Source organism: Rhagoletis pomonella, unplaced genomic scaffold (genome assembly GCF_013731165.1).
Source record: "Rhagoletis pomonella isolate Grant_MI unplaced genomic scaffold, Rhpom_1.0 Rhpom_scaffold_00008, whole genome shotgun sequence".
In the NCBI taxonomy this organism is placed as follows: Eukaryota; Metazoa; Arthropoda; class Insecta; order Diptera; family Tephritidae; genus Rhagoletis; species Rhagoletis pomonella.
In genome coordinates, this window is record NW_023458562.1 from 15,222,073 (window position 1) to 15,236,681 (window position 14,609).

A 14,609-nucleotide genomic window follows, 5' to 3' on the forward strand; every position below is an offset into this window, starting at 1 on the left:
TTAAATAATTTTCTTGTTAATTTGTTGAGTTTTTACTTGCCTGTGCGAGGACCTACATAGTTATATATATATACGTATGTACATATTAATGCAAGTAATTTGTTATGCCACTGAAACATAAATAACTCTCTTTTTCACACCAGCAAAATCCTGTAAATTTACATATAAAAATTAAAGGAAGGCATGCCCGCATATGTTTGTAGGCGCTAGTGAGCTGTAGTCATAAATACCAACACATGTTGACAGCTTGTAATTTATTAAATATATAACCATTTAGCAGAGTGATTGAGGTAATTAAATGTCCACCGACATGGCAGATATGATTTTTCCTTAACGATAACATACACATATACTTTGTATGGTTATTTATTTACATAGACCATTACTCTCATTTTCAAAAATAAAATAATTAAAGCATTAGTTTGCATATGAACGCTTATGAAGGCTCTACAAGGCTGGCTGAGTACTCGTATGTATTACTTTGTCACTGAATGTAGTGAAATAGTAGAGTTAGATTGTAGGCGAGTTGTATGCTTATATACTATTTCAAAAAAAAAAAAAAAATATATTGCTATTTTGTAAAGCCGATAAGTATATTTTTTCGACTAATTTTTTAGTTAAACACCAGTAAGTATATAAACTTCGATCCGTACAGAAAAATGCATACTAAAGCACAAATAAAAGCCGATTCAGACATACTTAAATATTACAATTATCTTGAATTCAAAAATAGTGCTCTGTAATTTACAACGACGCTTAATAGAGCAAGCACCGCTATGCCGCTCAACGCGTACTATATGAAGCGTAAATCTAAGCCCGCCTGGTTTAACAAAGATATTTGATCGCATTGCACTGAGATCTGGGAATGTTTAAATTGGGCATCAGTACTTGTATTTTACATTAAACTTTTTCTCACTTCTATTGCAAAATCATTTCGTGCACTTTTCCTTACAACACCTTAGACAGTACATACCTAATTGTTTCGCATTTATTATAACTTAATTATTTACTCCACATCGCAGCCATTTCGCTGCCTTCTACCGTAACAACTCCTCAGAAATCTCAACCTGCAACTCTTTATTTTTACTGTTCTTTTCTGCATTGCTGAATTTTAATTAAGTTCAATCAAAGACGTGGCAGCTGTCTTAAGTTGCAAGCGTGGCAAGTAAGTGAGCAAGTAATAGCTTCAAGTCAATAAGTACTAGCTCGCAGTGAAAGAACCAGTGAAGTGGAGTGTAATGAAGTGGAATGCTCAGTGTGGCACCGACAGACAATCAGACATCAGACGTTTCGGAATTTGTTTTCAAGAATTTGTGGCCAAAAGAAGTCAAGTACTGTGATAAATAATTATGTATGTGCTTATGTATATAAAAATGCGAATTTTTGAGTTGCTGTTTGTAGTGTGCATATAGGTATATACATAAGTCACATATGATTTCAATGTGGATCTCATTAGTTGCATATTTCATACAAGTTTAAAATTAAAACTAACGCTGTAGATCATATTTGATAGTTAAGAAAAATATTTGAAAGAAATAAAGCAGTTAGATGCCAGATTGATAGAATACAAGATCTCGCCAATCGAGAAGAAAGCAACCGGGTGTGACATCATAAAAGTGAGAGAATGAGAGATTAAAAAATAAATTTGAAGAAGAAGAGGAAGAAACGAATACTTGGTGCGAAATAGCGATGTAAAACTATATAAAATAGTAAACCATTCAGAACTAAACTTAAGAAATTTTTTTTATATGGCAATTGAGAATTGCATGTGTAAAAATTTCAATTTTACATATACATTACACAACGTATCACCTCTTGAATTATTGAAGCTGAAATATCTACAGTTTAGCCAAAAACGTACGGTATATTTTATGGTATATTACAATGCATTTTTAATTGCTTTTATTTAGCTTACCTTTTTGTTTTTTGGGTCAAATTTAGTAGTTGAAATTTCACCCCTTCCTATGGACCTGTGACTCTGTTCGCAATTTCAGCTTAAGGCACGGGTCTCTAATAAAACTATAATCCTGCACGGTTAAGCATAAAATTCTTACATGGTTACACCCTGTGAACATGTAAATTTACGGAAGATGTCAAGTCCGTTTTTCAGTACATATCTCCAAATCTAACTCAGTAACATGGCATTGATAAAATACCTCATCTCAGTATTCTGGGCAAATGCTTTCAGAAGTATGCGTCATCAGTATTTTAACATATATGGGAGGTATCTCTGGAATAAGAGCAGTACAAGTTCAACTGCAAAATTTCCTTTATCCATGAATGGACCGAAGACGGTCAAGAGATCTTTGTTAGGACCCTATTTTATATTTATGCGCATTGAGGCTAAATATCACATCTAATATGATATGTCGTTGCTATTTAGAGGAATGAGCTAAAATCACCTAAACACTTTTTTCAAAGTTGCTTAGCCTTTAGGCGACTCAGGTTTATAGAGCTTTGCTCGCAAATAATTACAACCCTTAGGAACTCATTCAGTCGGATAGTGCTTTCATAGCTACAGCTACATGTTACGCTACCTACGCTCACCTACCTTACTAATATTTAAAAGCTTTTAGTCCGAAATAACCTAGTAAATTTTATACAATTTTCTGTTTAAAACGTTGCTAATAGAAAATATTAGTACAGCACTGTGTGCGACTTTACACAGCCGCCTGCTGATTTTTTACGGAATTTCGAGTTTAGAAATAAAATGCCACGAAAATGTCACAACAAGTCAAACGAGTTATGGTAATGGCTTCACAATCTGATTTCAAGCAGTACCAACATGAATGCGTATGTTTTTTAAGTGAACGAAATAACATAGCATATGTATATATAAGTATGTAAACCCACGTTCGCGGAAATCTGTAAATGAGCGTAATTGAGAGTTTGAAAATTTCCAACATGCCCAAGTTCAATTGCTATTAAACTTTTCAGGCAAGTATTTAACACACATTTGTACGTATGTATACCCACACACTCGAGCCAACTTTAACCGTTCATTTGCGCGTAGTTATAACTTCAAAACTTCGCTGGTGATTTTATCAAAAATTGCCCGCGATTTAATGCATGCGAATAACTTCATTGCACTCAAAGGGAAAAGTTGTCGGCAACGCGAAAAAATGCATTTCTGCATTCGTTGGCAGAGGCGAAAGCAATCAAGCGAAACTGCCTGAATACGGATTGGCAGTGGCGCTTCAAATAGTTTTGTGTGCCTAACAAACTTTACCTGCTTGAACTTTGGGCCATTGCGTGCCCCCGCATATGTGTGTAGGTCCAATTTGTTTGCGCAGGAGGCGCTTAAGCGAAAATATTACACATTCGATTACAATTTAGATCTGCATTTTGCAAAGATGTTGAGTGAGAGTGTTGTGCTTAGACCATACTAAATATATCAAAGTAAAATTGGCTTAAATTAAATTGAATTATGTTTAAAGTAAGTAAAATAATTTAAATTAAAATAAACTGCTTGTCAATCAGTTATTATTATACATCTCGAGCGATATCGTTATTAAAGAAGTGAATGTTTTTTTAAATTGAAATTTATATGAAAACTGGCGCAAAAAAACATTTTAAATTTAACCTAATTAACAGCCAATTTCACGAAAGCAATTCAAGTGAAAAATAATTTTAATTTTTTGAATTTGATATGGAATTGACATTTAAATTGCTGGTGAAACCGGCTGTAAAATAAAAAAAAACAGAGGCTGCAATAGAATCGAACTACGCGAATCACATGATCAAAAATAAATGCACACCAATGAAGATTGGACAAACAACAGAACTTCTCCGTGTACAACATAAAGGACAAAGATTGAGTATATTAGAAAATATGGAAATATATAAACAGAAGACCTTCAAAGGACAAGTAATAAATGAGCAAATAAATACTGTATCGGACGTACTGTTTGAACCTCTAAAACTACTGTACGAGAAGAAAAATTACAACAACAAAATATTAAGGACAGACATGGAAGGGAATACACCAACTGCAAAAACAAAGAGGGTAAAAATCACGGACTTCTACCTGCCGTCAAAAACGAGCCAAAACAATTCATCTACCTATTGAGCACCGCAAACACTGCAAAACTAAAAAGACGTACCTAACAAAAGAAAGAGGTAGTTAACGAGGAGTATAAATACGAGCAACCAACATAAAATATGCAGAACGAAAAATGACACTGAAGATGGCACAAAGCCGATTGGTTTGTCTCCAAACCAAATTTGACAAGGGATGACGGAAATTCATCGGAAACAACAACAACCAAAAAGGAAAAACAGAAAAGCTTGGATATGACATAAAAATCCCCACAAAAAAAAATTGTGCGCCTGGGCCACACTGGAGAAGTGAAACGTACGTTACATATCTATTTTGTCTCATAACCGATACTTACATACATCTGTTTTTGCTTAAGGTCATATTTTTTTTATATATAGATCGCTGTTTTCCTTTATCTTAGTTTTTATCTTTATACTCTATCGATAACAAAATCGATAGTATCATCCAACAAAATATCGATAAAAACCCGATAAAAATATCGATAACCAAATCGATGACGAATTCGATAAAAATTTCGATAGCAAAATCAATAATGTTGGTAGCAAAATCGATAAGAAAATCAATAAAAACATCGATAAATAATCGATAACAAAATCGATGAATAATCGATAACCAAATCGACAAAACATCTATAAATAATGGATAACAAAATCGATAACAAAAACCGATTAGAAAATTGATAAAAATATCGATAACAAAATCGATAAAAATATCGACAAAAAATATCGATTACAATATCGATAACAAAATAGATAAAATTATCGATAACACATTCGATAAAAATTTCGATATAAATATCGATAAAAATATCGATTATTATGATGTTCCGAAAGTATCGATAACAAGATCGATAAAAATATCGACAAAACTATTGACAACAAATTCGAAAAACATTTCGATAACAAAATCGATAAAAATATCGACAAAAGGAACCGATAAAAATATTGAGTCTCTGTGCCTCTATCTATATTCTTTTCTCTATAATTATCTTTATTTTGATATTTCTTCCTCTATCTTCATCTATACTTTTATCGGTACCCTCATCCACATCTTTTTCTTTATACTTATCGTTGTTTTTACTTTTATGTTTATCATTTTCTTCATCTACTTATTCCCCTCACCTGTGCCCTTATATAAGTAAAGTGTTTAAATTTTCCTTGGTCTTCATGTTTGCCTTTATCTTTACGCATCTTTGTTTTTGTTTTTATTTTTACCTTTGCCTTTATGCTTTTCTTTATCTATGTACGTACTCACCTTTACTTTCATTCTTCTATTCGTCCTTTTCCATGTGTTATTATATAACCTTTTATTAGCAAGTTTTTGTTAAATTCATACCATGTGCATACACTCAAGAAGCACTTGTTTCAGCTACAACCATTTCCGTTGCACTATTTCCGTTGCACCATTTCCGGTGCACCATTTCCGTGTGCAATTTCCGTTGAATTTGCCAATGCCATGGATGAATCAACGGATGAATTGGAAGTTCTGAACGCAATAAAGCCTGATGATACTGATAAAAGTATCACGTCAAAGTGTAAGGTACTACAGATTGGCACAACCTATTGTGATACCAAGTTTGCAATAATTGAATTACCTCTGGTCTACGGTATAAACCTGATACAGAAAGGTAAGCTTAAAATCGAATGGGTCTATTGCCGAGTTCGGGAGAGACTCCCATCAGAACGTGGTATCGTTGGTAAACAAAAATTACGCGGAGTTCATTAAAAACACCTGAAAGTGTCCGACCGCTGCAAAGATAACGTCAACTTAAATTTTTTTATAATATGGAGCAGCTCAACGCATCATCTTTCTGCCTCTTAAGCCACCAAATTGCGAAATTCTCAAGCTCTACTTCTCTTTCGCGCGCCTATAACTATGCTTAGCGCAGCATCTTGCAATATCGCCTAAAGCTGGCGGCCGTGTTTACGCTAAATCATTTTCATTCTATAGCACGTGCCTGTAAACTGACACACATAATCTCTTCCTAAATAAATTTACCAAAGTTTTAATTAAGCTGTTCGCAGGCATGTTCTCATGTACGCGCATATACCTACTGGCATACATATGTACACACATTTGTGGCACGTAGACGCGCGTATGAGTGTGTTACTTAATAATGTGTGCTGCGAGTGTGCCGCAAATGGCTGTGAATTTCCTTTTCATATACTTAAAATTTTCTACCTGTTAATGTTTGAGTATATTTACCACAAGTTTGAGTAAGTGTGTGTGTGTAGTCCTACTTGCGCTTGAGTTCAGCTATTTATACTTATAAATTTTACGACTTTTCTCCATCTTATGTATTTCCTGTGCTCTCGCGTTATCCATCTACATACAGACATAAAAACAACATCACTTTTTAATGCGATTTTCATATATTTAGCTCTTGCTAGCTGCATTATCATCCTTCCTTAACTTTTTAAGAGCTAAAAATTTTTATCAGCGCCCTTAAAACCGTGTGTGGAATTTACAGTTTTTGTTTGGGCTGGTTTAAGGTTCAGTAAGAAACTAAGCAGAAAATAGTCAGCTTCGAAATACAGCGGATCACTTCTACTCTTAACACGACTCTTGGCGGCATATCCATTGGCATTTCTAAATAGTGAGGCTGCCTTTCTCAGACAAAGAAGCACTGATTTCTCCTTCAATCAGTCAAACGAGTCTAGACAGCCTTTGGAAGCTTAATCGTATAAAGGGAAGCTTATATATAGCTAAAGGTTGCGACAGTGGTAGCCTCTACAAGAGGCGTCTATTGGCGAAGATTCGTTCTGCCAGGAGCTCATTAGAGGCCTTAATAAAGAAAGCAGTCGACTGACAATGGACTATAGTAGTATAGTCCTATAGGAATGGCAGACTTCTCTTCCAATCGCCTCGGCTTAATTCAAAATCAGGCTGATTTTCGTTAAAGGCAGCAAACACTGTGCATCTGACTCGCGAGTTGGTTTGGATGTGTTTGTGAAAATAAATATGTGTTAGTTATACCGACTGCTACATAAATGGAGGAGTTATAACGAAAAATCTCATATCTGACAATCAGTTGTATGGGAGCTATTTGTTATAGTGATCCGATTTTTCCGGTTCCAACAAGTGATTAATACATTATAAAAATGGACTCACCACCAAATTTCGGTCGGATATCTCGAAAAATGAGGGAGCAGATTGCATACAAACAGGCGAACAGACGGACATGGCTAACTCGGCTCAGTTCGACCTTCTGATCATATAAATATAAATTAATAAACAAACCCCTCTTATTACTTTAAACCAGTGTCCGCCAAAAAGAGAAGTCTTAAAATGAGAATGTACTAGTTATGAAATAAAAAATGAGAATGTGTTGGTGGTAATGCACGGAAATGCGTCTTCAACCTGCTTCGCCTATTGTTTGCATGCAACTAAATAAAATTTGTTGCTCTGCTACTCTTTCTGTTGACGTTCGGATTGTGTACGTGTAAGAAGCCGATTGTGTACATGTGAAAGGCCGAATATAGTTCGTTTCCCAGGAAAGTGTTTGGCGGTCACTGCTTTAAACCGAGCTATGGATAACTATTTCACATGTAGCTGGGAAACCTCGCCAGCATATTCCAGGTCGAAGTTGTAGGTAGTCTTTTAAGCTAGTTAAAAACAAGTGAATAATTTTCATAATTTCATTATTTCATTTCATTGGTCTGTTACAATTTTATTATATGTATACATCTTCATACCAAGTTCCAGTGCGCTAGCAAAAATACTTCCAGAGATATGTATCTATGCAGTATGAAAAATTCCGTTTGTATGAAGCTAGCCTATATTTTAAATTGGGCTAAATGACACCAGTAAAAAAAATTTCATAATGATCGGTTGGGTGAAAGCGAAACAAACAAATAAACTCATTTTATACGATTAGTAAGGATTTCTTCTGACTTCACCCTATTCACCGAAAGGGAAAATCAGTTTGAAAGCCTATGAATCTCCTGCTCCAGAGCCTTTTGTCAAAAAATTTAACAAAATATTTTTTAAGCTGCAATAATGTTCTTATTGACTAAGCAAATTTATTTCTTTATTGAAAAAGTATTGAAATATGTAGTAACTAGTCATACATACATATTAGACGGCTGCATGAATTCATTCAAACTTCTAGACAAACAGAGTACAGTAGGTTTGAATATTTTACTTTACATACAAAGCACTCAGCGTTTGGAATTTTGTAAATTATGAATACACATTTTGTTTTAAATTTTCTACCTTCAAATGGAAGAATGTGAATGAATGAATGGAAAACAGTCAAATCATTCAAACTAATTTCGGTAAAAGTTTTTTTCTACAAACAAGTTTTTTCGTATGTAATAGGAGCGCAGCAATACATACCTACATACCTATATATGTTTGCACATATGTGCATAGAAAAAATATTTTTGGATATTCATACAAAAAATTGTCATTTATTTCAGTTCAATTTATTCAATTTGTCGACACAAATATCAGAACAGCTATTCACTCAAATTCAAAAAAAATTTGAAGCCAAAATCATTTATTCGTTTTGTATATGAATAATTTATAAGTCGTTTTGAATGCATTCATGCGGCCCTCTAATATATGTATATCCAACAATTAAGTTACTCATACAACCTGTCGTACACCGTTCACGTCCCACACTTTCACCTGCCAGTAAAGTAGAAGTAAGCAAGCGACACAATTAAATCCAATTAATATCTTCTGTCGTACTCACTCGCACACAAGCCTACATAAATTTTTACAAATATCCATATATTCAATGATAACTCACAAACACCTACTGCATCCTCCTATATACTCATACGCATTAATCCACAGCCATCACTCTCTGAAACTTATCGCACTTTTAATCCGCTGAGTTGTCAACAACTTGCTGTTGTCAGTTTCGATTCTATGTAATCAACTGGTATTTATATTTTGTTGTTATTGTTCTTGTCTAGCTTCATTACTAACTACTTTTCGCTTCCATGCCTTCCGTTTTCCAAGCCACCGCTCTCTTGAACACGTGTAACTATAAACTTAGTGCGACACTTTATTTTGTCTTTAACTTGCTTGCTTTTCTAAGTTTCTTTTATTTTTATTTTTATTGTTTGTTCACTGCGTTCTTGTTGTTTTGCGAAGCGTATCGCTACGACAAGTCCGCTTCGATTATTATGCAAACAAGTAAATTGTAAGAAATCGAAACTTTTTCTTTGTCAACAACAATGCATATCTACTAAAAGGAGCACACATACGTATAAATGTAGCTTCTCTACATACACACATAGTTAGTATATTATCAGCTCTATCTATGTCGAGTACGGATTGCAACGAGCAAAAACAGACTGAATGTTTAACTCGAAAACAACAGCTAAACGTACAAGTGTTATTTACAACAACAAGTGGAGCACAATTTGTGTGTCGACAGTTAGCAACAGCATTTCAACAAATTACTAAATAAACGAATCGAGTTACAAATGTCAGAATCACTCGCAGTCGATGGGTAATGAAGAGAAAAGGTGTGCAACTTTTATTTATATGTGCTAAGAGTGCCAGTTAATGTCGAAATTCGAACGTTTTTTTAATTTTTTAAGACATTTGGATGTTGGCAGAACCTAACAAGATACATTCCAATAAATTTCAATAATTTGATACATGTTGATAATTCAAAGAATGTCGAAAACACTCAAATCCGATAGCTCAACAAAATTCGATAAATCGAGTTATTTCGATAAATTTCAAAGGAACCATAAATTTTGATAACTCAAAAATGTATATATCTCGATATAAATCGATAACTCGGTAAAGTTTATATACCTATATAAATTTCGATAACTCGGTTAATTTTGAAAGCTCCATATTTTTCGAAAGCTATCGCTAAATTCTATGTATTTTAAAAATTCAAAACTTCGATTCGATAAATCGACAAATTTCAATAAATCAATAAATATCGATAACTCGATAAGTTGGAAGATTTCGATGCAGTACGCCAACTCGATAAATTTCGTTAACACTATAAATAATGATAATTCAATAAATTTAGGTAACTTGATATATGTCATAATCTTGACAAACTCCGATAAACTCACAATTTTTTATGGCTCGATAACTATCCGTAAATTTTGAGAACAATTCGATACGTTGCGATAAACCTAGATAACTCTATAAATTTTGATAACTATAAACTTTGATGAATTGATAAGTATCAGTAATTTGATAACTTTCGATAACTAATTATTATTTTTTTGACTTATCGAAAAATCTCAATAAAATGCCTTACCCCTTTGGTTACCCTAATTCTTATGTATTTCCCATTGTTTTCATTTTGGTCTTTATCTTCAATTCCGCCTTCACTTTTTTGTGTTAATCGTTATCATTTATTTTTTCATCATCACATTTACAAAAACGAATTCAAATTGAACAGGTTGCAACAAGAGCTATACATGTTTAAACGTGTATACATGAAGTGTTTAAACGACGCTTGTGGCCGTAATTTTCAACGAATTTTGAAGCCATGAAAACTCTCCTCATCTACGGAAAAATACCTTTCCAATGGGTTTCCCAGTTTCACAATTGAAGACGGACGAAAGTTATGTTAGCCTATTAATTTTTAGATTTTTTAGTTAAAATTACCCTGTGGAACACACCTTAACCGACTCCAATCGGGACCAAAATTTATATTTGATATCTTTGACCGTGGCTTTACCGATTGAGGGGAGAGACTGAAAAAGTCGTTCATTTAAGAACCACTCTAATGTACATACCTACATAATCCTTGTCATCGCCAAGCTGAATGGGCCTAAGTGACATGTTCGAAATTTTATAAACGAAGAAAAAAAATTCAGAAATTGCTGCAAGCGAAGTGTAGGAAACAGTAGCTGCGCTCACGGCGTGGCTCTATATCCTGCTACGAGGAGTCTAATAGTAGATGAACTACTTCAACTTCCCTCTAACAAATGATGTCGGTTTTCAAGGTAATGCCGATGACATTTGAAGAGGAAAGATTCGGAGCACCCTCTGTGATATTAGTAAAAGAGGCTAAAGATCAACGAAAAAATTGTATGCCAAGTTAGGGCTTTGAATTTATCCAGCCAAATCTGACAACATTCCATTCACTAGGAAAAGATCCCTACCGGGAATGAGGGACATAAATTTGGAGGGTGTCATCGAACTAATCCTAGACTCCAAACTTATGTGGAAGTGCCAAGTGGATGCGACCACCTCCAAGGCATCGAAAGTTTTAATAGTGTCCATGCGTCTGACAGGAAACTTCTGGGTATATAGTCCTAAGATCCTTATATTACCGTGTGCCGTAATATTACAGCCAATATTAACTTATGTGGCGGAAGCTTGGATATAAAACCTACTCTTGCCAATGGTGAGACAATCGCACACCAAGCTACAGTTCACCAAAAGAAGCTCTGCTTAGCACTGCTACAGAGAGTTTGGAAAAGGTTAAGTCATGCCTTTTGAGATATGAAGCAGCTAGGGTCTTCGCTAACGCTAGCTCTATTCTCAGCGATGACATTAACAGAACCTCAACCCCTTATATGAGATTTAAAATAGAGTATCGCATACTAGCAGCAAGAAAGTTTTATTTTTTCCCATTGTCTTACCGTTATTTCCTTTACCTCCAACCGATAGCAGCTAACTCTACAGGCAACTATTTAATTGTACTAATTAAAGCTCTGGTTGAAGAGCAGAGCAACTCATTTTCGGCGATGTGCTAATACATTCGGGAAAAGTATCCATTAGGGGTGTTCGCGCCAAAACGATTCCGGCTGATAGTAAAGTACATAAGAGGAAGAGACGACGCAGAGAACCACAACAGATGCGTCGCCTTTTTCTCTTATCGCGGCACATTGGTTGTATTCAGCGCCAATTGATCGAGCACAAACAACACTGGCACTGAGGCTCGATGGTCTGAGAGTGGGAGAAAGTCCTAATTTCGAAATGTGTGGAAATATCCAACTTAGTGGTTAACTCGATTCTAAACATGTCTACTAATAGGTTTTAATTATCAAAGGAACAAGGAAGTCGGTGTCGTATGAAAAAAAAAATTTACGTAGGAATTTGAATACGTATTTTTTATCGGCTAAGAAACGGTATTTGAATGGTCGATGCATTTTTAGTGTTTTCTGGGGAGTATGAGTAGTTTGCGGTGCCGTCCGGTGCAGGGTGATTGGTGCAAAAATACTTTGTACACTTTAAACTAACTGTCTTAACTTTAAACACACTGCCAGATCCCTATAAACGTTACAGGAAATGGTAACAAACGTAGATATCTTGATTTTGCTACAAATTGCTTTTTGAACCATTTTCACCAAAGAAATAAAAAGTACGAAAACTGGTAAAAATTGGAGAACTGCCACGCCAACTACACTAGGTAAATGATATCGGATTTCAAATGGAATCCGGTTTGTAGCTTGGATTAAACTAAGAAGACACATATCTGAAATATGATGAAAATCGGTCAACTGCCACGCCCACTAGCTATCCGAATTTTGTATTCTAATTTGGCAAGGACTAGTAACGATCAGCGTTGCCGCTTTGGTAATTTTTAACCAAATTTGGTAATTTCGTAATTTATTTTTCAATTTGGTAACTTTTTCGATTCGGTTGTACATGTCATATAGCGTTAGCGTTTCCTTTTATACAAATAACGAATTGTTGGTCCAGCGTTCCGTGGTTCTAGAATGATGTGATCTCTAACACAACTGCTTGAAAGTGGCTATTGCTAAATCTACCGAGCCCTTTCCTGGAAGTTGTGGGTGGTCCTACCTTTCCTTATCAGTTCATCAGCTTTGCATTTGCCATCAATATTTCCGCGTACTCCGGTAACCATAAGAGTAAAGTTCTATGTAAATATGTACAAGTCGTTGATGTTTTTTCAAAACCGTCCATCGACCAGTTGCAAAACCACCCAATAAGCCGTTTTGCAAAAATTCCTTTTGGTAACCCTGAACTCCAGGCATCGAGATTTATGCATAAAAATTGTTAAAACGTTATTAAAACAACAGATTTGTAAAATAATAGCTAGAGAAAATATCGCCTATCAAGGCAATGCCTGCAAAGAAAAACCGCTTTTTCGCTCTCCTGCAAAATTTGAGTGCCATAAGATTGGCGGTTTTGTAAAAACATCGACGATATGTTCTCGCTCAAAGAGCTACGGTAATCAGCAGGGCACTTTACGTGAGTCGAAACCTTTCAGGACTGCCTTGAACCGTTGAATTTTTGAGATATTTTCCGTCATTTGTTGACATATGTATGTCTGTATGTTGTTCATAACTGGACGAACGTTGATTTTAAACTTTAAAAAATGTTAAGGTTTAAGTATTCGCATAAACACGGCCATCCGAGTAAAAAAGTCCAATGAGGACAAGTCGGATGATCTCAGTGGCCAAATGAAATCCCCTCTACGGGAAATTATCCGCCTGATAATCCTCTGTTCCATGACACTGTCAGTTATCATATGCATTCAGTTGTTGTGTGGTCTGAGCTTTGTATGGATGAAGATGTATATCCAAATGCAAAATATACTATTCTGAGCCATAAGACAGTACCACGCTCATATAACTACACGCAATCGACATATTTGTTTCTTCGGCCACACTTAGGTTTGAAATCCTAACCAAGCATTTCTGGAGTTGTAGATTTCGCCCACGCAGATATAAAAATTATAGCTTAATGGAGCGCGGATTGCCTGGAAAGCTTCTTGTCTTCAGATATATGTACAAACACATGTATGTATACTTCAGCACATAAAATAAATTTGGTAATTTTTTGTTGAATTTGGTAACTTTTTCTGGTGATTTTGGTAAAAAATAAAAAAATCTTGTGACAACACTGGTAACGATCCTCCTAAATAGCAAACATTTCATGCAAGCTCTATTTTTGCATAAAAACCCATAAATATTTCGAGTCTTTCGAGTTGCTCACTCGGCCATTGCGACTGCTGGAGCGACGCGAGCCAAATAATATACAAGTGTTTTCTCTCAAAAGCTTTTACTCTGCTCGTGTCTATACAAATTATAGAGAAAGTCACGCTCTTGTAAGGCAAAAAAACACATTCTCTGTACTTTGAAGCTTTGTCAGGGGAGATTGTTGCCCTGAAAATCAGGTGGTTGCTTAAAACAACAATATTCCGAAATACAGACAGAGACAAGAAGGCAAAAATATTCCCTTTCACAGGGTTAAGTGTAACATCAAACACATTTTGCACAGCGGAAGGGCAAAATTTTTTAGAAGAAACGAAATCACCATAATACGTATCCTCACAGGCCACTGTCGACTAAGAGTCGGTTCTGTGTCTCTATCAGAGCAGAGCTTAGGCACATTATTGCTATATTTTATTTACTGTTTATGCAGGTGTGACTTTGCAAAAATCATGTTTCAATGGCTTCGAAGGTCAGTTGAATTTTGTTGCTTGTCCTGCACAAGATATCCTTTCAAAAGTTTTCCTCGATCAGTAAGAGGGAACTGATTGACTTTATAACTCTGAATCCCTAGTAAAGAACAGCCATTGGTTTTTGATGAGATAATATTAATTCATAAGTAAAACAACGTGGAAATTTATTTTTACTCG

General features: G+C 35.1%; 1 protein-coding gene across 1 annotated transcript in view; it reads left to right on the forward strand.

The window, feature by feature from the left end:
• Positions 1 to 2,559, forward strand: part of LOC118745087 — a 31,563-nt gene extending 29,004 nt beyond the window's left edge. The window contains exon 4 of the mRNA XM_036478625.1: positions 2,485 to 2,559. Within this exon, the coding sequence (XP_036334518.1) occupies positions 2,485 to 2,559 (75 nt within the window). The remainder of the gene's footprint in view (positions 1 to 2,484) is intronic.
• The last annotated feature ends 12,050 nt before the right edge of the window (positions 2,560 to 14,609 follow it).